Source organism: Mixophyes fleayi, chromosome 10 (assembly GCF_038048845.1).
Source record: "Mixophyes fleayi isolate aMixFle1 chromosome 10, aMixFle1.hap1, whole genome shotgun sequence".
NCBI classification, from domain to species: Eukaryota; Metazoa; Chordata; class Amphibia; order Anura; family Limnodynastidae; genus Mixophyes; species Mixophyes fleayi.
In genome coordinates, this window is record NC_134411.1 from 74,391,111 (window position 1) to 74,417,408 (window position 26,298).

Here is a 26,298-nt window from a genome sequence, read left to right on the forward strand (position 1 = left end):
GAGGTTACATTTTTAAAGGAATGGGAAAGGCCCAAATAGGGTGATGCCAAGTGTGGGAGTGAAGGTTTTAGAAACCAGTGATGTTGCATGTTCCTAGTGAACTGACCGGATGCATGGACAGTGATGTCACTGGTACCTAGTAAATCAGTATACAGTATTCTTAATGATGTTATTGGTTTTTAATGAATTGATGGACTGCATAGTCATAGTCCAAAAACATCCAGGTAGTTTAATTGGCTTTAAACAAAATTGACCCTAGTGTTGTGTGGTAGGAGTTTATGTTGCAAGCTCCAGTGGGGCAGGAATTGATATGAATGATTCATATATTGTTTGAAAGTGCTATGTAATATGGTGGCACTATATAAATAAATAATATTGAATTACTAAATGATGTTCTCCCTAGTGGTCCATTATTATATTGCATAGTAGAATACATGCTTCACTTTACCAATCAGAAGTTTTTCATTAAGTGCGAAGAAAGCAATGCTATGTGATCATTACAGTGTATCTAGATGCACACTGTGACCTTTATGCATTCTGGTATACCATTTGAAAGTAATTATATGCACTATTTCACCTATGTACAATCTTTAACATAAGGAGATCGGTTATCGGCTGTACCTCACTTTGTACCTCGCCCCTTATTCTGTTACAGATACCTCTATGAGCGCATTGATGGGCGAGTCCGAGGAAACCTCCGTCAAGCTGCTATCGATCGCTTCAGTAAGCCAGATTGTGACCGGTTTGTGTTCCTACTTTGCACCAGGGCGGGCGGCCTGGGGATTAACTTGACTGCTGCTGACACCTGTATCATATTTGACTCTGACTGGAACCCACAGAATGACCTGCAGGTTAGTAGTCTGTTTAGAGAGACCACAAACTCAGTGTAACCCAGAACCATATTTTGCATGTTGACTATGACTTGTCCAAAGAAATATGGGAATGTATTCATCTAGATTGTCATAGTATATGGAAAACACTTGAAGGAATTCTGCTTTTCATGTCTCTCCATTGGTGAAATTTATAAAAACTTTTTTTTAGTTATACTGATGGATCATTTTCCGGCATCTTAAGGCTTATTTGAAAACCTCAAAAGTGAAAACTGCAATTCAGATGCCCCAATGTTCCCTTATTTCCATATTTAATGTAAACCACACATATGGCTAATCTGAGCAGTATTTTAGAACACAAATACAGGAATGTTTAATTCAATGAAGGGAGGGTCCTAAAATAATGACTGGTTGGTCTTTGTGACCTTTTACTATTCAACCTTGTACATTTCTGGAGCATCCACCAACTTGCTTTGCTGAGTGCCAATTTGACTTTACAGATGAGTTTTCAAAGACCATGAAGTGTGTGTGCCCTTAGATATGTGCTTGGCTTGAGGACTAAATGCACCTATATAAAGAAGCATTGTGATTATGCAGTGATTTGTAAATGGCCCTTCTTGTGTCGTCTTATGCATAGGCCCAAGCCCGGTGTCATAGGATTGGCCAGAACAAAGCTGTGAAGGTTTACAGACTAATAACAAGGAATTCCTATGAACGAGAGATGTTTGACAGAGCAAGCCTCAAGTTAGGCTTAGATAAGGCTGTTCTACAGAGTATGAGCGGAAGAGAAAACAGCGTTGGAGGGGTAAGTAAATTTCGATCTCTACCACTAATGTATAACCAGATCTAAAATGAAAATGTAGAGCACGAGTAAAAATGACAGGTGCTCCAGATTGGGTGGGTGCATCACTTGTCTTATCAGGAGACGGCTGTCATTGTGTAGAGTGGTTAGCATTACTGCCTCACAACGCTGGGGGCATGGGTGCGATTCCGACCAGGGGCCCTATCTGTGTGAAATTAGTATGTCTTTCCTGTGTGTGTATTGGATTTCCTCCAAGTGCTCCAATTTCTTCCTAAAGACATACTGATGGGTTAATTGGCTTCTGACTAAATAAACTCTGTGTGTATGGTCGGCCCATGTGGTAGGGAGCATAGATTGTAAGCTTCAGTGAGTCAGGGACTGTATGATTTATATATTGACTGTAAAGCGCTTTGTAATATGTAGCTACTATATAAATACATTTTAATAAAGAATTATGTAGTCCCTTATTTGGCTTGAGAGTTATGACGCACACAGACCTTTCACCACCAGGTGCCCTCCTTCTTTCTGTTCCTCTCCCTTGTGAGCTGTGAAAGGTGATTATTTGGAAAAGCGCATAGATCACCATACAACAAATACTGTTTTGCTACAATTTCTTCCATAGATAAAGCTAAAGGACCCAAAGTTATAAGAAAAACTGAACCATATTACTCTACAGTGATATTCTCTCTTAAAATCTGTGACTCTCTTTTGTAGTAACCCAGATGGTAATAACTGAAGCAATTCATACGCTGATGCCAAATAGTCATTGTAGGGGCCTAACATGCTTTGCCCCTGGCTCCAGACAGAAACGTATTATAGATTTCACAAATGTATTTATATGTCTTAATATCTCAACTTAAACCCTCTTCATCGTAGCTGTAACCAGGGCTGCCATTAGAAACTGTAGGGCCCAGTACATGTGCCCACTTCTCCATTAATATGCACCCCTCCATCTTCGCAATACATGCGCCCCCTATCCCTCATCATAGTACATCCCCCCCCCACTCCCCCAAAGTAAATGTTCCCCTCTCCCCTCCCCACAATCACAGTAAATGTCCCCCTCCCCCCCCACAGTAAATGTCCCCCTCCCCCCCACAGTAAATGTCCCCCTCTCCCCCCCCTCAACCCCCCTTCCACATTTAAGGTCCCCCCTCAACCCCCCTTCCACAGTTAAGGTCCCCCCTCAACCCCCCTTCCACAGTTAAGGTCCCCCCTCAACCGCCCTTCTACAATTAAGGTCCCCCTCCTCCCTCCCCCCTTCCACAATTAAGGTCCCCCTTCCACAATTAAGGTCCCCCTCTCCCTCCCACCTTCCACAATTAAGGTCCTCCCCCTTCCCCCCTCTCTCTCCACAGCTCAGGTCCCCCAGGCTCTCCCGCTCCCCCCTCCCTCCAGTTATGGTCCCCTAGGCTCTCCCTCTTCCCCCACAGTTATGGTTCCCCAGGTCCCCCGAGCTCTCCCTCTCCCCCCTCAAAAAAAATAGCTTATTTATTTACCTTCTCCGCGATGCTGCAGCTCTGCCTCCCAGACTCTTGATACACTGGGAGTGCGGCGCGTGGTGATGACGTTGCCGCGCTCCCAGTTTATCAGAGTCTGGGAGGCAGAGCTGCAGCATCGCGGAGTAGGTAAGTAAAAAAAAAAAAAGGGGGAGGCACGGTCGGTGAGTGCGGGGCCCGGACAGTCTAGGTAGTCTGGACAGACGGAGAAGTCTGTCTGGGCCCCCTGGTCTGTCCGGGCCCCTCACAGCAGTACCGGCCATACCCCCCTGATGGCGGCCCTGGCTGTAACTATGTATGGGGGAGCTAATATGTTTTTAGAGATTTCTGATGACACACAGAATTGGATGGTTTGACTATTTCCTTGTCTGGATAGATTCAGCAGCTTTCAAAGAAAGAAATAGAAGACCTTCTGAGGCGAGGGGCATATGGGGCCATCATGGATGAGGAGGATGAAGGCTCAAAGTTTTGTGAAGAAGACATTGACCAAATTCTTCAGAGGAGGACAAAGACCATTACCATAGAATCTGAAGGAAGAGGTTCAACATTCGCCAAGGTATGGTTAGAGTCTGTATAAACCAACATAGTGACTTAAAAGTGTGGCTGACTCTTGTGTCTTTTTTGTGTTTTTATGTGTTTTTGTCATGGCAAGTCTTTGGAGTTTTGTGTTGTGCACAGTTTTGACTAAGACCGTCTCCAATTCAGTGAATTTTTTTTTTATTTGAGGGTGGACTAGTCCTCTCAACGTCCCTATGGACTGCTACAATGACTCTTATATCAATAGGCTTGATGATACAAGTATATGTTAATAAATAATACACCCACACTCCTTGTCTTAAACACCACTTTTATCACTACAAAATTGTTTGCTTTCATCAGGCCAGTTTTGTGGCTTCTGGCAACAGAACAGACATCTCACTGGATGATCCGAACTTCTGGCAAAAATGGGCTAAGAAGGCCGAAATCGACATCGATTCGGCGAGTGGCAGAGTAAGTATGTTTTGATTAAAATGTATGAGATGTGCTCGGCTCTGTGTTCTACAATATTTTACCGTTTTTAAAGAGCACAAGTCAGTCTGTATTTGTAATCCACTCTACACAATGGTATATAAGTTGCAGGGAATGAATCTCTGACATGAAGTATACTTCACAAATGATGACTTGTAAAATCTGACGGGGTTGTACTTAATAAAGATGTAATTATTTTACATGGGTTCCAGACATATTTTGTAATCATCCTCCAGATCTATGGTTCACTTATAAATGAAATAAGTGAATGAATTTCTTTCTCTGAAATATTATCATTACTGTTATTACATTTATTTATGAGTATATCCTTCCCTGTTAATTATTAGAGACCTGTAGGTGTATGAGCGCTATTCATGAGATGTGTGTTCTTTTCCTGATGGTATTATACTATAGTAGTTTTATGTAAAAAGAACCACTAACGCATGGATAGTTTTTTTTAAGGCCTCAATCAACAGGTTAAGGACCCATGACTTAAAGGCACACTTACAAACTCTATTTGAAAATATGCTAGTGGAAAATTAGATAAACTTACACTGCTGGTAGAGTTTCCTTACCATATTCTAGACTCTAGCTTGGTTTGTGTTTTTTAAATGTTTTCCTGCCACTTGCCACCTAAAACTTACACTATTCGCTGTATATCGAGGATCTATATTCTAGTGCTTGTCAAAGCATTGCCATTTAAATCTTGATTGAAACTAACAGGCAAAGCAGAGTGTGTAAATAGCTGAGCCATACTTGGTGTCCACTGCAGAATAGCCTGGTCATTGACACCCCGAGGATCCGAAAACAGACCCGGCCCTTCAGTGCCACCAAGGATGAACTGGCTGAGCTGTCTGAAGCAGAAAGTGAAGGCGATGACAAGCCCAAGCTGCGAAGACCATATGATCGTTCTAATGGCTATGGCAGGACAGAGTGCTTCCGTGTTGAGAAGAACCTGTTGGTCTATGGGTAAGATTTTAATTCAAGAGCACCAAAATGTTGCGTGATAAGTATTAGAAGTTAGACTTATTTAACCTATGGGTTTCCTCCCACTGTACAAATACATAAAGGTAGGTTAATTGGCTACTAACAGCATGGACCTTAGTGTGTGTTACAGACAATGGGTCAGAGACGGATGTGAAAGATTACGTTATCTCTGTATAGCACTGCATAATATGGTGGCGCTATGTAAATAAACTATGTCTGTATAAAGTTGCAGTAACGTTGTATAAGGTGGACTGATGTGAACGTCTTTGATCCTTCCAGGTGGGGAAGATGGAGAGACATATTGTCACATGGCCGTTTCAAGAGGCAGCTAAATGAGCCGGACGTTGAAATAATCTGTCGAGCTTTGCTGGCATATTGCTTGGTGCACTACAGGGGAGATGAAAAGATCAAGAGCTTCATTTGGGACCTCATCACTCCAACAGAAGATGGACGGACGCGGGAGTTGCAGAACCATCTTGGTAGGTTATTGTACCTTAACCTGAACAGGTCTTAAGAGCTTGAAAATAAGCATGAATCAAACATTAAGCCATAGGTCTGCCCTAAATAGTCTATTATAAATAAAACCGTTGAAATTCAGGAAGAGTTGTGCTAATATACACATGTGGGAATGCTTAGTACAAATTTTGAACCTTGCATAGGTCTCCACAATATGGGAAGAATGTAAATCAATAATCTACCAGTCAAGCATTTGTGCAATCAAATGCCGTTAGAGGATTTCCTGAAAACTTTTCCTATGTTGTTTGTTACTTGAATGATGCACGTTATGATTTTCATATTTTTGTGGAAAAATGCTATTATTCTGTGTGTGATGGAACCGAGTGACTGACTGTACATTTCTATAGAGAAGTTAAATACTAACCTTAATCTTCATTGTACAATTCGTTCGATCATGGTCATTGTGTCTATCAGTTGGGTGTTCACCACTGTTGTCCTAAGATAATGTTGTAGCTCTTGGAAGCGGATTAATAAATATAGTTAGTCATATATATTTAAATGTACTGTTCTTCCAGTCATTGGCTATTGGACAGCATTTACTAGAACTAGAATATCATAAATTAATGTAGAAGCGATATGAGGGAGAGTAATTTTATCTGTTTACAATCAGTATTTGCTTATCTTATCAGAGATAGATTGGTAATCTTATTTGATGACTTTGCAATGTTTAATCAATCTTCCAGGCTTGTCTGCTCCAGTTCCACGGGGCAGGAAGGGAAAGAAGGTAAAGACCCAGACTAGCACCTTTGACATCCACAAGGCTGAATGGCTGCGGAAATATAATCCAGAACACCTCCTGCAAGATGACGGGTATAAAAAGCACTTAAAGCATCACTGCAACAAGTAAGGGAGCTCTTCATTAGAAAGTCTTTTACTTTAAACCTTACTGCCTAATTCATTGTACACTTTTAATATATATGGCTTTAAGTTTGTTTTGCCTGATCCCCTATCTCCTAACGCTATAAACTTTTCAGGGCAGCACATGCAGTATTAAGCTCATTGTCTCACTAGTTGATAAAAAAAAAAAAAAAGCTCCTTTCCCGCCCCATGTTCCAGGGGCTTAACCAACTAAAACCTTGAAGATGTTATGTTTTTTTTCCTAAGCTTTTGACTGCAGTTGGGAGAAAAGCAATACTGATTCAGTGGATCACACATCTATTTTTTTTGTAACACTTTAAACGCTAAACATTCTTACTTACATTTATTAGGTCCCTCAAATAGAAATCAGGTATTCAGTGTTCCAGTCTTATCAGCACATTTATATAATCCAAAAATTGTGTTGTCTGGGTTTTTAGTTTTTTTTTTTTTTTAAGTAATATTTTAAAAAAACAAAACAAAAAACTATGCTTAAGATATGGGCAGCACAGTGGCATAGTAGTTAGCATTGCTGCCTCACAGCACTGGGGCCATGTGTTCGATTTAAACCAGGGCCTTTTCTCTGTGGGGCTTATATGTTCTCTTCATGTCTGCATGGGTTTCCTCTCAGTACTTTTATTTTCTTCCCACAGTCCAAAAACATAACGGTAGGTTAACTGGGAATGTTTAAATATTATCTGTAAAGGGCTGCATTATATTTAGGTGCTATGTAAATAAATGTGTGCCCACAAACATAATTACATTTTTACAATAAATGAAATCTGGGGTTAAATGTATTAAGCTGAGAGTTTGCCAGCGGGTTTGAAAAGTGGAGATGTTGCCTATAGCTACCAATCAGATTCTAGCTGTCATTTTGTAGAATGCACTAAATAAATGATAGCTAGAATCTGATTGGTTTTTCAAACCCACCGCAAAACTCTTAACTTGATACATTTACCCCCTGATCCTTGTTTCAGACTGTTAAATACCCATACAATTTTTAGTTCTGGCTTACCTCAATATACCGGACATGTTTGCTCCCTGTTCCCGCCGCACTAGCTTTCCGTGTATGGAGTTTGTGTGATTTTAGTTTGCTTAGGTTACAGTGTGTTCCTAATTTTTTCAGGGTGTTACTGAGAGTGAGAATGCTCTACTATCTCAAGCAAGAAGTGATTGGCACTCACTGCAAAAGAGTTCTTGATGGAGTGGATTCCAGGTAACCCCCGTGTGTGTGTGTGTGTGTGTGTGTGTGTGTGTGTGTGTGTGTGTGGTAAATGTAAAAGTGAATTGGCTGTGGGGTAGTTTCTATGAATTGATGAAAATAGTGTATAGATCTCTGTGTTGTAAGTTCACTTACTTGCAACCATGCTGATTTTGTTTTGGAATGAATATACTGGTTTTATTTTAGATTTGTTCACAAAACTTTTGTTCTTTTCTTTAAGTGAAATTGATTTAAGGGTTCCAGAGCCTGATCATTCAGAGTTACCAGTAGATTGGTGGGACGCCGAGGCAGATAAGTCTCTTCTCATTGGAGTGTTTAAACATGGTTAGTAGCAAATATTACATTTTTCTCCAAATACTGTTAATGCGTTAGGCTGTTTTTATTTCCACACTTTGTTGTGGTGAGTTGATGGATTTGTTGTATGTTAAAAACCTCCGTAGGTAAATAAACAGATCTTAAACTCTGTGTTCTGTTTTTAACATTTATTTGTTTGTTTACAAAGCAGTTTAAATTGTTAAAAGGCAGTTAAACATCCAGTTATAGCTTGTGTGCAGAGAAAATCCCATCTCATTATATATGATTTCCTCGGTGAAAGTTCTTAATAGTTTGGTTCATTTTCTCTAATGCAGCCATAGATCACCAACATAACGAACAAGTAGACTGGTAATTGTTTCCCACAAGATCAGAACCCTCATTTCTAGCAATACTTTTTAGAACATTTAGAAGGTCTGATTGGCTAATGAATTGGGTGCATAATATTTGAGCAGGAGATAAAGATTAAATACAAAAAAGTGCTCATACTCTAGACAAGCACACATGTAACAGTGGAGATACAAATAAGCAAAGTTAATAATACGGACTTGTGTGCATTTATATTATTGCATATTGGTCCTTGGGTCTTAGAGGTCGGGGATAAAGCGTGGGGCTTATTAGCCATTTGAGCCTCCTATGATTTATCAGGATTGAGGGCAACTTTTATTTTACGTATATTTATTTACTTATATATTGTTCATACAATAGGTGGTATTTTAATTCAGAAATGAATGTGCTGATTTCAGGTTATGAGAAATACAACACTATCCGGGCGGACCCAGCTCTTTGCTTCCTTGAACGGGCTGGAAAGCCAGATGAGAAAGCTGTGGCTGCAGAGCAGAGAGCCAATGACTATATTGATGGGTAGGTCGCCGGGAATTGACCTAAGAACATTTATTCATTAAAAAATCGTTGAATAGTAGCTGACACTTAATTCTCTTTTAACAGTGATGTTGAAGATCCTGAATACAAACCTGCACCTGCATTATTTAAAGACGACATGGAGGTAAACACAAACTTTGAATGCTATGGCAGGCTATTGGTCGTTGTTTAATACTGATTGTGCAATTACAGTAAAAGCCAGCACATTAATGCATAAATTAAATATAATAATCACTTAATGCTCATCGCTCAATAAAAAATAACTTAGATTGTAAATAAAATATGTGCAATAGTTCTGCATCTGTAAATTGTACTTTATTTAGTTATTAGCACTCATATTTTATATTTTAAGGGGTGATCAGTGAGAGATACTCTGAGTAGATATAGAACAAGCTTGTTGTTTTTAATTCATCTTGTGTCTCTTAGCTATGGTAAAACATAAATTTGTTCTTTGCCTTTAAAGTAACCATTAAGTTTCCTTCCTGCAGGATGATGCGTCCTCTCCTGGTGATCTAGTTATAGCAGATGGAGGTAAGAAGTTCTTATCCTCACTTCTACCTATAACTTTTGTAGATGATCTATTTGTCAAACATATTTGGTCTGTAGCAGTTTTGCAAAACAAAGAAAAAAATATATACAGTTGCATATTAAATACTATTGTCCGTGAATGGTTCACTGGGCTATCCACAACCCCTATGTGCATACTTTGTATGCTGAAGCCACCGACTCCAGAGCACTTTTGAATTAAATGTTCCAATGCATTTCTTTTGCATTAAACAACAATAAACATTTATCAGTCTTTCATGTTGAGGGCCTACTTCCAGCAAGGATTAAGAAGGGCCCCCTTGTGGAGGTGCAAGCATGAGCTAGTTTGTGAGAACATTCATATTTTTCTTAGGGGCAGCCTGGAAATTGCTAACAAAACTGCAAGAAAAATAGGTACAGATATAGTGGGGTTTGTAACTTTGTATTTTAATGCACTTGAGTCGGAGGCACTGTTTTGAGCTGACTTGTGGAAAATGTAATTGTGCAGAGAATATAATTCAAATACTTTTAATATGTTCTCTGTTCTGATGTTTATGGTGAATAAGATCATTTCAAACATCATTAAATTCATCCTTTGTATCTAATGATTTTACTCAGATGGACAAGTGCAAGAAGGGGACAAAGGCTACTGGCCCACGCAGTCAACACTGACCACCCGGCTGCGGCGACTTATAACTTCATTCCAGCGCACTTCCAAGTTTAGGCAGATCCAACAAATTCCACCCATGTTTCCCATTCATGCAACAGTGACACAAGCACCTTACGAAGAGGTTTCTCTGAATCCAAAAGTGGCTGCAAAAATTGAAAGACAGCAAAGGTTTGAGCAACATTTCTACACTTCATGTTTTTGTTGGCTTGCACATTAATGTTTAACCAGGTACTGGTTTTACATAATTCCTCATGTAATATGTAAGTGTGCAAACTAAATCTGTGTTTCTAGCCACACTCCTGAGGAAAAGGAGTGCACTGTATGCAAATGCATGGACTGTGAGAGTCAGTCCATGTCCTGAACTATAATTTGACCTGGTCAGTTATCTTACACATAGGGCGTGAGGAGGTGTGACGTAAAAATACGGGTAACCCAAGTGGGTATAGTGCGGAAAGCCAAGTCCATACATTTGCATACAAAGGTAATAGGTGATAATGTATATATATTATTGTGTATGTTTATAATATAGTCTCTGTCACCCCTTATGAAGGTGGACACGAAGAGAAGAAGCTGACTTTTACAGAGTCGTCTCCACATTTGGAGTCGTGTTTGATCCAGGCAGAGGGCAGTTTGATTGGACCAAGTTTCGCGCAATGGCAAGACTACATAAGAAAACAGATGAGAGCCTTGAGAAGTACCTCTATGCCTTTATAGCAATGTGTCGGAGGGTCTGCCGGTTGCCTTCTAAAGAAGGTGTGTACTGTCTGTGCATATAATCTAAATGTACTGTCAAAACTTAGCTCAATCATATTTATATCTAGACAAAGCCGTCAGTAATTTCTGTTTATTACTACATGTTTTTTTTACAAACTTTTTGGACTAACATTCTCCACTAAGGGCAATTGATCTTCTCTAATCTGCTTAATAACTTGCAATGGCGCTTCCTTCACTCAGGGATTCTTTCAATAAACGTTTTTGGGATATATTCAGCAAAGGATAAGGTTACATTTGAATGCTATGACCCTGCTAACTACAGCGCAAGGTGAGAATCCCAAAGTACTTGTACCGGGAAGGTTCTTTTTGGGCTCAGCTGTGGTGCTTTGCTCCCTGTGACCTCCAGGGGGCAGCACACTTTCAGGTTTCATTGAATTTTTTTGGTGCTACATGAACAGTGCCCGTTGCAACCCATCTCCAACATGGAAACCAGAAAGCAGAGGCAACAGTCTAAAGACCCTTCTTCTATGCCTGCTTTTGCAGGGCTCAAGTGCCCAGAGCTACTGCAGAAGTTCCCAGCTGCCTTCTCCTGTTTCCAGCACCTAGAGCAGAGGAGGCAGTTAAACACCACTGGGACACGTCTGATCCACACTGGATCATAAGGCTAATAGTAACTTTTATACATTTATAAACATTCTACATAGGCGTCTTGCTCTGACATGATTATACATAAAAATATTTTGCATGGAAGGGGAGCGACCACATTGTAAAATGTAAAGCACATAGCACATTTTACACTACTATATATTGCAATGTAAAGATGAAATCTAGTTAAGCACTTTTTTATGTTTTGTAAAGTTGTAAATGAGATGCTATTGTTCATCTTAAATATTGTGGCTTAATTACTTGGCTCTCCTATTGTGTTTTGGAAATAACCTAATTAACATCTGTATTTTGTCTTTCAGACTTAGCAGAGTCATCCATCTCAATCCAACCAATCACAGAAGAGCGAGCCTCCAGAACATTGTACCGTATTGAGCTTCTGAGGAAAGTGCGGGAGCAGGCTATCCGCCACCCACAGCTGTTTGAGCGCTTAAAGCTTTGCCAACCAAACCCCGATTTACCGGTATGGTGGGAATGCGCAAACCATGATAGGGATTTGTTAATTGGGGCTGCTAAGCATGGTGTGAGCAGAACAGACTATCACATTCTGCGGGATCCAGAACTTTCCTTCATGGTGGCTCAGAGGACTTACAACCAGAACAAAGGGACCTCCTCTACTCCAATTGTAGCCCAACCAAACCAGCTGCTATTGTCATCAGCTCCTCTTACTCCTCAATCAAGGACGCAGGACCTAAAAGGGAGCCCAAATAATGAGGTCAAACTCAAAGATGATGCTGTAAAGGATGAGACTCCTTCACTGAAGGAAGAGTCTGCAACATTTAAAGTAGAGGAAATAAGTCTTATCAATGGCCCATTGCCTCACACTGGAGAACAGAAGTCAGCCATTAAGTCGGAGACAAACAGACGCATGGTGGCAGCAAGGACTGAGCCACTTACCCCTAATCTAACTTCCAAGAAACAGAGAATAAGCAAGCGAGGGTCAGCCTCAAGTTCAGGCTCTGATTCGGACTCAAAACGATCGTCTTGTTCATCCAGATCTTCCTCTTCTTCCTCTTCCTCCTCCTCCTCTTGCTCACGCTCAGGATCCAGCTCTTCCTCCTCCTCTTCCTCTTCTTGTTCGTCATCCTCATCGTCTTCCTCCTCATCTTCATCCTCCTCTTCTTCATCCGAGGACAGTGACAGTGATGGGAATGTGCAAAAATGCGGTACGTAGAAAGTCAAAACATCCAAAACAAATTATGACTATACATGCAATAAAAAGCTTTAACAAAAACAAACAATAACTGTATAGGTAGTCAAACCAGCATTTGCATATTCAGTGTTGGTAGCAAGTTATTATCTTCAAAGTACTTTGTTCAGTGCAGCTGCATAGAGCGCTGTCTAGGTAGAGTCCGTTCCTCTCATTGATGGCAGTAACTCAGGTCCGCTGTTTGCCGGTAAGCGTAAAGGTGGCGCATTTCATCTACTTCATGTAGACTCTTCACAGTATAATTGGTTGGGTTAGTGGGAGTGTTACACCATAAATCTCTTTATTAGCTGCAAGTGATTACTTACTCATTACATTCCAACTTTATAGTATGCAATTACATTACATCCTATTTATACCAATAAAAAATCATTATAAAAAAATTAAATAAGCAAGAAAACAATCATTCCTAATCTCCACTATAAGATGCATATATTTGCCACCACCAGGCTCTTTCACCCGCACCTGGAACCGCTTGTTACGGAGTGGTTTGTGTAGCTGCTGCAGCACCTCTTTGTTAGTGACTCTAGTTTTAATCCAAAGTAAGCAGTCAGGAGAAATCAAAGGGCTAGCATTTTGCAGACAGCAATAAACAGCAGTACTGTTTGTTGCTCAGTAGTAGCTCTTATAAGGGCTTTTACACACCACTAAGAGTGATGATACACACATCCAGACAGACAGTTTACATGCGGTTTTGCTGGCTTTGCTTTATACAGAGGTTGCACACAGGTTGGCAGTACAGTCATGGTCGATTAATTTATCTTGCATGTGAATCAGCCTAGTTCTGGTTCACACTTTTAATATTGTATTTTGTGGCAGGGGAATGGATGTTTTTCCACCTGCCTATGCACTGCCAGAGTTAAGGAGCTCAGCCCCCTCTTCACCCTGAGATTGCAAAGTCTTGGCTTGGAGATTTGTCTTTAAATCTCACACCCAAAGCATCTTCCAGAGTCTAGAGCTCCCTCCAAGTTGAAATTTACTCCTGAGGGATGGTAGCCAAACACCACTAATCGATCAGGGTGAATTTTAAATATATATTTTTATTAATACATTTCTGTTTTTTTAAACACTTAAATCACTTTAAATCTGGACAATACTTTTTCTATTTTATTTAATAAGTAAAAGTGAGAATTAGATTATATGGACAAAAAAAGCTATTGACAAAGCACACTCCATAATTTTTGATAAGCAATAAAAGCAGACAAACTCTTCTGTAGGTTTTTAGGATGTCCGTGCCTATTATCGTTTCCTGCATTTTAATGTCAGTGTCCCACTTTTTAACTGCATGTGCACTGCCCATGTACTGTATGAACAGAAAGAGGTTCACAGGAGATGTGATGTAACTCTAAGCACTTCTTAATTTTAGTTCTGCTTTAGTCCTTTTTTTCCTAATGCTGGTTTATTACCCTAACAGAACGAGTGCCGCATGTAAAGGCCTATGATGAAGAGAGTGTGGCCTCTATGAGTACCATACAGGACGAAACTCAGGACAGCTTCCAGCTAGACAACGGAACTCCTAACTCTAACTATCTTGTACAAGGGGGATATCTGTTTGCAGCTGTCCATTGGCCAAAGGTGACTAACGGATATTAAACGGTTACATTTTTAATGTGTGGGTGAGCGTTATTTTCAGGTTGTTGTTTACTCCATGTCTAGCTAGTAAAATAAAATGCCTCGGTTGATTAGTATTGGACACATAAATTACAATAAATGTCTGCACCCTGCACATCCTGACTTGTGCACTGATGTAAAGTAATATTGAAAGTGTAAAGTTATTGTATTGAAAGGTACAGCTATCTAAGCGGCTAGTGATTGCAGTCACATTTCATATTCACTAGACTGCTTAAAATCTATATGAACTGGGTGCGGCCACTTAACTATTATTTTTCATATTTTTTTTCATGGTGGGATGACTTCCATTGGGAAAGTCATTTAATCTCTGCAGAGCACTTTGGCAGCTCCCACTAACCTTAATAAATGTAAATTCAGAAACCCAAATAGTGGGTGATACTATCAGGAACCCCCTTTCTTTTCACTGGGGTAACTTCTGATGGAATCTGACCTCCTTAATGAAGACTCTGCATATTGACAGGCTTGAATCAGCTTATCTAACATTACAGCATTCCAGTCAAATAACAATTGGTGCTAGAAGTTTGAAATATTACTGTGTCAGCTGACTGAAGTGATTGCATGACACAATGAACGATGACCCCCAACATTACACTCCACTCTCCACTAGTGCAAGCTCTGCATATTATGTCCAATGTCATTAGAGGCCCCCAAGTCCCAGAGAAGAATTTATGAAAATATAGCTTTCTCTTTCCTGCCATTGGGCGAGACATTGGGTTATAATAGGCGGACTAGGAGTAAAGGCACTAAAACTGAGAGCTGAGGAGGCCTTTTGATAGGAGGATCATAGTAGGGGAAGAGTGTACTATCAAAGATTTATGTTTTAAAGTGCTTTTACTCCTAGGCCACCTACTATACCCCAATGTCTTGCAGTGTCCCCCAATAGAGTCAGAGAAACAGATTTTTACGGTGAGTAAAAAATCCTTTTTTTGGGTAGTGGACCAACTCTTGGCTAAATAAAGAGCCTGGGATATACAGCGCTTACTCCCACACACTGAGTGCACAGGTTGCTAAGCAGTCAAAAGGTGCTGGAAAGTTGGAGAAAACCGCAGCACCTTAACTGAAGGAAATCACATGTTGTAAATTAAACAAATAGCTTTTTTTTTTTTTTTTTTTTCTAGAATGTACCCACTGCTTTCTTAAGTTCATAGGATCTGAATGTACTTGCTCAGTCACTGAGGTGGGACGACCTAGCCAGCCAATGTGACTCTCTTAGGCCCATTTATTAGTCATTGGAAAAAAAATTAAGCAGAATTCCTTTTATGTAGACTATAAGCAGGGATGCACAATGTTTTGGGTATATTAATATGTAAACATCAGAGTTAATTCTATTTTCTCTTTCATCGAGTCTGGGGGACACTGCTTACCATGGGATGTGGAGGGGAGCACGGGAGTTGGCACCTAGCTAGTTAATCTTTAGCACTGCTGACAGACCCCTCCCCTCTACAATCCCCCCGCCTCTTCCTCCTCAGTTTTTTTTAGGTGCCCATGGAGTTGGGCAGTGTTTTAGCTTCTGCATGTTTTTTTACTTAAAATTTATTTTATTTCATTTATTTTTAACTTTTATATAGGTGGCAGACCTGGGAGTGTGTTCTATTATAGAGAACACACTCACAGCAGAGCAGCGCAGGCACTACCCTGTCAGATGAGAACCAGAGGCTCTCACTGACAGGGAGAGAAGAATGGGGTGCCTGAATAGTGAGTGACAAGCGGTCTCTCCGGACCGCTGTCACTCCTGGAGCCTCCCCGATAACCGGCGCTGCCACTGCTGGCATAGAGCGCTGGTTATCGGAGATTACAAATGCCGGTGACCATCTTGGATCCGCGGAGGAGACGAGGAGAAGGGGGCCATACCAAGATCCCCCCTCATACATAGGAGGGGGCATCGGGGTGCTAACCGCTGTGGAGACCTCAACTCTTGAGGTCTCCACTACTCTGCCACATACCATTTTTATTTTTTATCAAAGAAACGGAGCAAGCTGCAGAGACAGCATTATCAGAGGGGGGGGGGGGGAGCTAAGACATTGAGCTCCCCCGCCTTCCAGAGAGAAGTGGTTTAGCCCGGCCTTCTGGCGCCAAGGAGAAGCCCGAGAAAGGACACAGATCAGAGGGAGCAGGCACCAGGACACTGCTGTTGGACTTCTCCCCTGTTTGGCCTGTGGGCTAAGTATCTGACTTATTTAAACACATATTACTGTATTGCTGTGTACAAAGTGGGCTAGTAGGGGTTATATTGTTCTCCTACTTGCCTAAGTATTATATTGTGTTTAAAAAAAAAAAAAATTACAAGTACAACTTTTATGACAAGATTAGTTGATTTCTTGGTTTTTCCCACTATTCTCTCCACACTCTCTCTCTCTCTACTCAGCTAAATTTAACAATTTAAGTCTGTGTGTTTGGTGTGCCTTCCTTTATAAAAATGACAGAGAAGGGAAAGGGCCCTATGGCAAAATATTTCACATGTTCAAGATGTAATATAAAATTACCTTGTGGGCAGAAGGACCCGCTGGCGCTCTGCTCTGTCTGCGAAGCAGGGGTCCCCCCTGCGCAAACCCAGCACGTTTCAGCCCCACTGACGGAGGAACCGGCCTGGGTGGCCTCCCTGACAGTCTGTTTCCTCTTTAGCACAGATGGTTTTACAATCCAATCAATTGCTATCTAGTGTGGCAACCTCGGTGGCTAATAATGCTAGTACACCTTTGGGCCTCCCCGCTACCTCAGGTTCTATTGGAACGTCTATACCAGGACCTTCCTCATTACTTACGGACCAGGCCCCTGTTCGCACAGAACCGGCATGGTCTGCAGCATTTATAAAGGGTTTGGATAAACTGAACCAGTTACTTGAATCCCCAAACATCCCGCCTGCTAAAAGAAAGCGGCCTAGATCCGATAATACCCTTATGGTCCTTTCAGACTCTGAGGGGTTCTCAGAGGAGGAGGGGGAAATTAATTCTGATCCTGTCCAGGTTCAACCTTTGGGACAGGAAGAAAACACTAAAAGCCAATTTATTGATGAATTGGTTTTAGCGGTGAGACAAGCGTTGGACCTCCCAGAACCGGAGGTTCCTACTCCTAGAGACAGAAGTCTATTTAAGAAGGCCAAAAGGAAGGCTTCCCATTTTCCCCCTTCGGTAGAACTCAGAGATATTGCTGAGGGAGCCTGGAAACAGCCTGATAGAAGGTTCTCTGTTCCCAGAAGGTTCTTTTCCCTGTATCCATTGCAGGAGGAAGACGTGGCTCGCTGGGAGAGTATTCCTAAGGTGGATATTCCAGTAGCCCGTTTGGCCAGACACACTTTGCTACCAGTCCCAGGTTCAGCAACTCTGCAGGATGCCAATGATCACAGAGTGGAATCCTAGCTGAAATCTATATTTGTGGCTGCGGGTTCTTCTTTTAGACCCACATTTGCTTCAGCTTGGGTTGCTAGAGCCATGGAAGCATGGGCAGACCAACTGGCAGAGGCCTTACAGGACTCTGATTTACTTCCCCTGGCTTTGCACTTGAAAGAAGCATCGGGGTACCTTTATGAGGCGGCCCAGAACAGTGTCTGTGTCCTCCTCTATTCAGGCTGCGTCTATTTCAGCAAGAAGAACGTTATGGCTGAAATCCTGGGAAGGAGATGCGGAATCAAAAAAGTCAGTTGAAGCCACTCCTTTTTCAGCAGCAGGTTTGTTCGGCCCGAAACGGGATACTATGATTTCCCAGGCAACAGGGGGCAAAAGCACTTCTTTGCCGGTATTTTCAAGTAGGGGCCGGACTCCTCGTGTCAGCTCCTTTCGTCAGCCCTTTAGGGGGACCTCCTTGCCTAGAGGACAGTCCCAACAGTCCAAATGCTCGAGGCGCCTCTGTCAGGGGCAGATCCTCATTTGCAGCTAGGTGCCAGGCCTCAAAGACCCAGGAGAAGCCTGCGTCCTGACGACCACTCTACTCTGCCGGAGGTAGCGCCAGTGGGGGGACGTCTGTCTCTGTTTTGGGAACAATGGGCAGCGTCTTCCCAAGACCCTTGGATTCGGGGCATTATATCAGAGGGGTACAGGATAGACCTGCTGGGTCCTGTACCACATTGTTTATTTGTAACCCCCCTACCCCGAGATCCAACAAGAAGACAGGCAATACAGGCTTGTGTCGCCTCTCTTCTTTCGCAAAGAGTCATCTGCAGGGTCCCAGACAACCAGAAGGGACAGGGGTTTTATTCAAATCTGTTTTTGGTCAAGAAGCCGGACGGGTCCTTTCTGCCCATTTTAAACCTAAAGAGCCTCAATGTGCACTTACGAGTGGACAGATTTCGGATTGAATCCCTGAGGTCGGTAATAAACGGCTTAGTGGAGAATCAGTTTATGGCCTCCATAGACATAAAGGACGCATACCTCCACGTTCCCATTTGGAGCGACCATCAGTCTCTCCTAAGATTCAGAGTGGGGCCCTTTCCTTTCGGCCTCTCCACAGCTCCGAGGGTCTTCACGAAGATCATGTCGGTCATGGCTGCGTGTCTTCATTTAAAGGGAGTTCAGGTCGTGCCTTATTTGGACGATCTGCTTATTTAATCCTCCTCAGAGATTTGCTTACGTCAGCACTTATCCCTCACCTTTGCAGTCCTCAAGAGCCATGGGTGGCTGATAAACTTAAAGAAATCCCAGATGGTTCCGTGTCAATGCATGGTCTTCCTGGGGCTTATCATGGATACCAGTCGGCAGAAGGTGTTCCTGCCTACGGAGAAGATCAGTTCAATCTGGGCTATAACAACTCAGGTCTTGTCCTCTTCCAATCCCTCAATTCATTTGTGCATGCGGCTGCTTGGGAAGATGGTGGCCTCCTTCGAAACGATCCCCTTCGGCCGGGCTCATTCTCGATGCTTCCAATGGGATCTGTTATGGAAATGGTCAGGATCCCACATACACTTGGATCTCCAGAAGATTTCGCTGTCTCCGGGGGCAAGAGAATCGCTCCAGTGGTGGCTGAATCAGGATCACCTGTTGGTGGGCAGGTCTTTCGCACCATGGTCATGGATCATAGCTACGACAGATGCCAGCCGGAGAGGTTGGGGGCGGTAATCCTGCAACTCCGGCTCCAGGGACTTTGGTCGGTTCAGGAATCAGCCTTATCAATAAACGTGTTTGGAGTTGAAGGCATTTCTTTTGGCCCTTCGGGGGGCCCAGTTCCTCCTCCAGGGCCACCCTGTCAGAGTTCAGTCCGACAATGCCACGGCTGTGGCATATGTCAACAGGCAGGGAGGAACCAGGAGTGTAGCTGCAATGGAAATTGCAGCTCAGATTTTGGTTTGGGCAGAACAATATGTTCCAGTAATATCGGCAGTATTTATTCCAGGAATAAAGAATTGGGAGGCCGACTGCCTGAGTCGAAATCAAATGATGCCGGGGGAGTGGTCACTCCATCCGGAAGTATTTTAGTCTCTAGTTCAGAGGTGGGGTCTTCCGGATATAGATCTCATGGCCTCCAGACACCACAAGAAAGTTTACAGGTTTTGCGCAGGGGCAAGAGACCCCTTAGCGGTGGCAGTGGACGTAATGACGATGTCATGGGAGTTCAGGTTGGGATACCTGTTTCCTCCGATTCCCATGCTTCCTCGCGTGCTCAGGCGAGTAAGGCAAGGCGGTCTGCCGGTAATTCTAATAGCTCCCTCATGGCCGCGCCCTGTGTGGTACCCGGATATAATCTCTATGGCGGAAGGACAAGGATTTCGTCTTCCGTCATGAGATGACCTTCTTCTTCAGGGTCCCTTACGTTACCAGAATTTACCTCAGCTCAGTTTAACGGCATGGCTGTTGAAGCCAGCCTCTGGAGAGCTAGGGGTTTTTCCCCCAGTGTAGTGAACACTATGATGCGAGCTAGAAAGCCAGTTTCAGCTCACATCTATCACTGGATTTGGCGAGCCTATATCAGATGGTGTGAAAATAGGACATGTTACACGTCTTCCTTTCATCTCCCTCGCTTATTGGCCTTCATTCAGGATGGGCTGGAAGCAGGGCTCCGTTTAGGTTCCCTAAAAGTTCAGGTATCGGCACTTTCAGTCTTTTTTCACCTGAAACTAGCGGATTTGCCAGATATCAGGACTTTCCTTCAGGGAGTCTTACATATTCAGCCTCCCTATGTTCAGCCTACAGCACCATGGGATCTTAACCTGGTACTGGATATGCTTAAAGGGCCTCCCTTTGAGCCTTTACTTGTGGCAGATTTTAGGTGTTTGACCTGGAAGGTCTCTTTCTTTTGGCAATTGCATCGGCACGTAGGGTGTCTGAATTGGGAGCTCTGTCTTGCAGGGAACCATATTTGGTTTTTCACGAGGACAGAGCGGTTTTAAGAACACTCCCATCTTTTGTTCCAAAAGTGGTGTCCTCCTTCCATTTGAACCAGGAAATTGTAGTTCCGGTTTTTTCATCTTCTTAGTCTGATCTGCAGTCAATGGAAAAGTTAGATGTGGTTAGGGCTCTCCGTATTTATGTCAAAAGAACATCTCAAATTAGACGAACCGATTCCCTGTTTGTCCTATATGATTCTAACAAAAGGGGCTGGCCAGCCTCTAAACAGTCCATTGCAAGATGGATTACGGCAACTATTAAGCAGGCTTACATAAGAGCTAACCTTCCTGTGCCAGAGAGACTTACAGCCCATTCCACCAGATCGGTAGGGGTGTCATGGGCAGCAAGAAATGGGGCTTCTGCTGACCAGCTTTGCAGGGCAGCCACCTGGTCTTCTGTTCACACATTTACCAAATTCTACCAATTTAATATATTCGCATCCGCGGATGCAAATTTCGCTCATAGTGCTCTACGAGCGGGGCTTTCAGAGCGGTCCCACCATTAGGGGGCTGCTTTAGAATGTCCCCATGGTAAGCAGTGTCCCCCAGACTGGATGAAAGAGAAAAGAGGATTTATATACTTACGTTAAATCCGTTTCTCTGATTCCGTCTGGGGGACACTGCGATCCCTCCCTTCTGCCTTTTCTCTGTATGCTCTTGGTTGATTGACCTTTCTCCTTGAGGCTTTTTGAATTAACTGAGGAGGAAGAGGCGGGGGGATTGTAGAGAGGAGGGGTCTGTCAGCAGTGCTTAAGATTAGTAAAATGGTAAAATAATTGCGCTCAATTGTCTTAACAATGGATTTGAAATATTGGACCAAACGGTACTAACATAGCGAGAATATCACACTACATTTAATAAAGCAACAAATAAATAAATAAAATAGTGGTCACTTAATGAAACAATGACATAGCAAAAGGTGATAAAAGATCACACAAACAGGTTATGGAAGTCCAATTATATAGCGGCAGTAGAGGCTACTGCAAATTGCCCACACCATCTCCATACAGGGCAATTTTCAGTAGCCTCTACTGCCCCTATATAATTGGACTTCCATAACCTGTTTGTGTGATCTTTTATCACCTTTTGCTATGTCATTGTTTCATTAAGTGACCACTATTTTATTTATTTATTTGTTGCTTTATTAAATGTATTGTTTTACTCCGTGATATTCTCGCTATGTTAGTACCGTTTGGTCCAATATTTCAAATCCATTGTTAAGACAATTGAGCGCAATTATTTTACCATTTTACTAGACTTTTAAAGGGATAGGATATTCCCTTTTAATAATAGCTGCTCTTGTTTTTATTGGAGTTGAGCGCTACCTGCATTTATTATTTGGTGCTAAAGATTAACTAGCTAGGTGCCAACTCCCGTGCTCCCCTCCACAACCCATGGTAAGCAGTGTCCCCCAGACGGAATCAGAGAAACGAAATTAACGTAAGTATATAAATCCTCTTATTCCACCAGAGTATTGCCCAGTCATAAAATATATACCAAAAAAAATTTGCTTTATTAATGGTGGCTGATAATGCTACAGCCTTACAATAGTGCCCCACACACTTTCCCCACCACCAGCTACAGTTGTTATTCCTGTAACCTTATGTATTCGTTGTTCCTCATACTGCTTAGATTGTAAGCTCATTTGGTCAGGGCCATCTTTACATTCAATTTTGTCGTTGTATGTTATTTTTTTGCGTCATGATTCCCTTAATATGCAGCACTGTGTAATATGTCAGTGCTTCATAAATAAAATATGATTATAATTATTATACCCATACATTGTAATAAGGTATGTCTGCTTTTCTTGTTTTTATGATTATTTGCACTATGCGTTTCAGCGGACCTAGAGCTGAAAGTGAAAGTGGAGCTCCAGAACCAATTGTCTAAAATGGTGTGTGCTACGGTGTTTGTTTCCGAGCCATTGTGGCCACCATGTGATCAGTAGTAATACTATGGATAGTAGCCATTGTGGCTAAGCTCAGTATCAGATTAATTGGCTGGGAATAGGAGCAGAGATGAGCAAAGGCTGCTGCTTGAAGCACTGGTCAGCTTTCCTCTGACTTGCTCTTAGGGCCACCTGTTGATAAATAGTCCATTTTTTCCCCCCGTCAGTTCCCCAGAGAGAGTTGAGTCATGTTGATAATATTTCTAGTACTGCACATATTATTTGTCCTATTAATACTGCTTGGCAGATTATTGACATATTACTTCTGCTGAATAGATTACTGACCATATTCCTACAGCTGAACATATTTCTGCCCATATCACTAATGCTGGGCAAGCTACTATCCATATTATTACTACTTATCACATGGTGGTCATATTACGAACTACCTCTGGGCATGCCACTGGCCATATTTCTACTTCTGGGCTTATTGCTGGGCACCTTAACACTGCTTGGCATATTACCAGAGCCGGTCTTTCAGACTTTCCAACCAGTGCACTGGGCAGAACACAATATAGTCAGGGCCCTTCAGCAATAAACAGCAGCCAATCATTTGTTCATTTCACTTCAATTTAGGAAAGAGGAAGCTAATGTACATATGTACTTTTATGAATTGAGCGTTGGAAAGATAAAGGAGAGACGATAATATATTGTCCTCGGTATAAACTTTTCAATAAACCATATTAACTATTTTTAACCTTTTTTTTTTTTATTCTGCAGGATCGTGTGATAATCAACAGACTGGACAGCATTTGCCAGGCAGTATTGAAAGGGAAGTGGCCCACTACCCGAAGAAACTATGATGGCACCAGTGTGGCATCTTTCTATACCACCAAACTACTGGATAGCTCTGGGGCTCCCACAGAGTACAGTGAGCTAGGTTCACAGGCGCCCACCTGTGTGGCCTTCAAGGAAGAACCCAACCAATTGCCACAGATGTCAAAGGTGAAGAAGCATGTACAAGAAAAGGAGTTTACAGTGAAAATCAATGACGTATGTTTATTTTTTGGGTTTTTCTTTTGCCCTGGGACATGGTTGCTGTGTGCAGCATGCTCATTTTCCAACTGGCCGCCTGCTCTATCTTACTAAGTAAACCCTCCCGTTTTTGGGGGTGGATTTTGCATTGTTTTTGCATATTTTAAGCTCGTTGCGCTTGGACTTGTCAAATATTAATATAAGCAAAATTATGGTTACTTCCCCAGCTTTCTTGGATCTGCTGGTAAATTTGTGCTATTCATTGCACTGTCTAACTTACAAAAATCTTCTTTTATTTTTTTATTTGTGCATTTGGCTGATTTTGAATATTTTTGGCATGCACATCCACATGCTTTGCCGAGACCAGTGTTATTACATTTAACCAGCATACAAGTTTTCCTGTAACAAGATTCATTCCTGTGTAGATTCTTTACCAATAAGAGAAAGAAGGTAGTGTGGGGTGGATAGTGGGTGCTTGCTTCGCATCTTGTCTAAAATGCCTTGTACGTTTGAGATACTGTTTGGCAAAATGTATGCTATAATACTGGAAATAGCAGGTTATATAAGAGAATAGTGATCCAGTAGAACTTGAGAGAAGCTGGTAGAAAGAAAACCAAGGAGAAACTAAGTAGTTGTGCTGTATAGCAGTGCTTAACAAAATACTAGAGAAATGAAGAAAGTGCTAGAGAAGAAAGTGACTCCACACAAATGTAATATTTTGTCAATAAACCAACTCCTCCAAACTATATCGGAGACCTCAGTATTAGCCAAAAAGCTCCCCCTATCTCCTTGGGCAATGGTCCAATCTTTAGGGCTTTTAACAGCCTGTGGAACTTTGAATCCACCACCTCAGTGCAGATCTATAAATGACGCTACCTGGATGACTGTTCAGTCATTGTTGGCGATATATTTTGAGAGCTGAACATTGCTGGAACAGGCAGGGGTGATTTTCTTGGGAACCAATGCCGATCTGGACATGGTAACCTATAGTTATGCTATATGTGGGTAAAGGAGTTAATCACTAAATATATAATATTCTGTGGGTGTTTTTCTTTAAAGGCTGCCTGGCTGATGGAAGTTTGAGCAATGGGTTTTCTTTGTGTAACAGGCTGTGTTTTTTTGTTTTTTTTTTTGTTTAAGTAGTTTGTGTCCGCGCTTTGTATTTGGAGATTGTTGTGGAGCTTTCAGTTTGAGGTTCTGTTACAGCAATTTACATAACTATCAGCTGATCTGAAACTACATGTTACTTGCAGCATAATCTTTTAGTAACCCAGATATATTCCCTTCCAGGAAAGTGGCTTAAAATTGACGTTTCAAAAACAAGGAATTCCTCAGAAAAGGCCGCTGGACAGTGAGGAAGGAATGGGACAGCAGCAGTATTTGGCTCGACTACAAGATCTCCAGAATGCCTCGGAGGCTAGTCTTGTAACCTTTCCCAAGTCCACAGCACCTTTAGGTAACTAGAGCAGGAGAGATCCAGCCCTTTGCAGGGTTTTTAATGAGAATTGATTGTACGATTAGAAGAGAAAAGTACAGGTTTAAAATATCAGATTAATTACAACATTGAGGAACCAATATGTTAATAAACCCTAACACAGTAATATGGAAAGTGTCGGACCATTATTCTTCCTTTCAGACCACAAAAGCTCATCTGCTACACATGATCTGATTGGTTTCAAGTTGTTCTGTCCCCCCCGCACACAAACCTATAGGAGATGAAGATGCTTAAAACTTAGTTTGTAAAGGGGTGCTTTTGACGGTGATTACTTTTTAGGGTGTGCTTGACCAGTCATGTGCATTTCAAATGATAGCCAATGTAGTATGTTCTGTATAGTGACAAGTGTTAAAAACAAATCTATATATTTCACTGAAACCGCAAAATGCAATTAACATAATTATTGCCTTCATTAGGTTCCTCCAACATGGTGCCACCAAATCCCAATGTGAATGGCATATTAACAGACACGCAGCCGGTCATCAAGAAAAGAAGAGGTAGAAGGAAGAACGTGGAGGGAGTGGATATTCTGTATATGAACAGGAATAAGATATTTAATCATGTGAGTCTAGGTGGTTGCAGTGAGAGATGGGGCTTGTTGTATGAGGCTGCTTTGTACAGTTACACTTCCTAAACAAAATAACATTTACAAATCTTTGGCACCTAACAAGTCGTTTTAATTTGTGCCATTCATAATGTGCATATGACCATACAATACGATTTACCGGTAGTTTATTTTTTACTCTTGTTTTTATGCACAACCGTTTTGCTATTTATGTTGTATGTAAGTATTATTATCTTTGTGTCTTTATTTTAGCCAAATTGTATTTTCATATTGGATTGGGCTGTTCAGCTTATTATTTAACGTGCATTCACAGTTCAGCATGTATATTTTACTACTTGGTTGGTGGTGGTCAGCTGTGCATAAATTGTTTTTAAATATATATATTATAATATAATATATTGGGAGAAATCAGGGCGTCTGATGCAGTATTTTCTTCAAGGAACCATTGAAGAAACCTTCATACAACTTATGGGAATCTGATACGTGTCTCTTGCCCACATCCATCTGGTACACATAGGTGTCACTAGGTGTTGGGGTGACCAGGCGTTCTGAAATATTGCACTATTAGGCGCCCTGTTGTCTCCTTTTCTTTTTTCCGGTTGTGTCCGGAATGACCACCCGTTTTCTTTTAAATGGGGCAGCCAATTGTACATGAGGAGTGATTTAAATTTATATTATATT

The 26,298-nt window shown here is 41.8% G+C and overlaps 1 protein-coding gene across 6 annotated transcripts in view; it reads left to right on the plus strand.

Moving 5' to 3' along the window:
* CHD9 (chromodomain helicase DNA binding protein 9) overlaps window positions 1–26,298 on the plus strand; it is a 128,920-nt gene that overhangs the window by 97,026 nt on the left and 5,596 nt on the right. For 4 of the 6 annotated variants that reach the window (XM_075188867.1, XM_075188871.1, XM_075188869.1 and 1 more), the window contains 19 exons: window positions 656–851; window positions 1,468–1,635; window positions 3,505–3,684; window positions 4,008–4,118; window positions 4,909–5,105; window positions 5,403–5,602; window positions 6,323–6,482; window positions 7,621–7,710; window positions 7,937–8,040; window positions 8,775–8,892; window positions 8,977–9,034; window positions 9,399–9,441; window positions 10,054–10,273; window positions 10,656–10,858; window positions 11,785–12,648; window positions 14,104–14,264; window positions 23,303–23,575; window positions 24,848–25,013; window positions 25,469–25,614. In XM_075188867.1, the coding sequence (XP_075044968.1) occupies window positions 656–851; window positions 1,468–1,635; window positions 3,505–3,684; window positions 4,008–4,118; window positions 4,909–5,105; window positions 5,403–5,602; window positions 6,323–6,482; window positions 7,621–7,710; window positions 7,937–8,040; window positions 8,775–8,892; window positions 8,977–9,034; window positions 9,399–9,441; window positions 10,054–10,273; window positions 10,656–10,858; window positions 11,785–12,648; window positions 14,104–14,264; window positions 23,303–23,575; window positions 24,848–25,013; window positions 25,469–25,614 (3,658 nt within the window). The remainder of the gene's footprint in view (window positions 1–655; window positions 852–1,467; window positions 1,636–3,504; window positions 3,685–4,007; window positions 4,119–4,908; window positions 5,106–5,402; window positions 5,603–6,322; window positions 6,483–7,620; window positions 7,711–7,936; window positions 8,041–8,774; window positions 8,893–8,976; window positions 9,035–9,398; window positions 9,442–10,053; window positions 10,274–10,655; window positions 10,859–11,784; window positions 12,649–14,103; window positions 14,265–23,302; window positions 23,576–24,847; window positions 25,014–25,468; window positions 25,615–26,298) is intronic. The other 2 variants (XM_075188868.1, XM_075188870.1) reach the window with 1 other exon arrangement.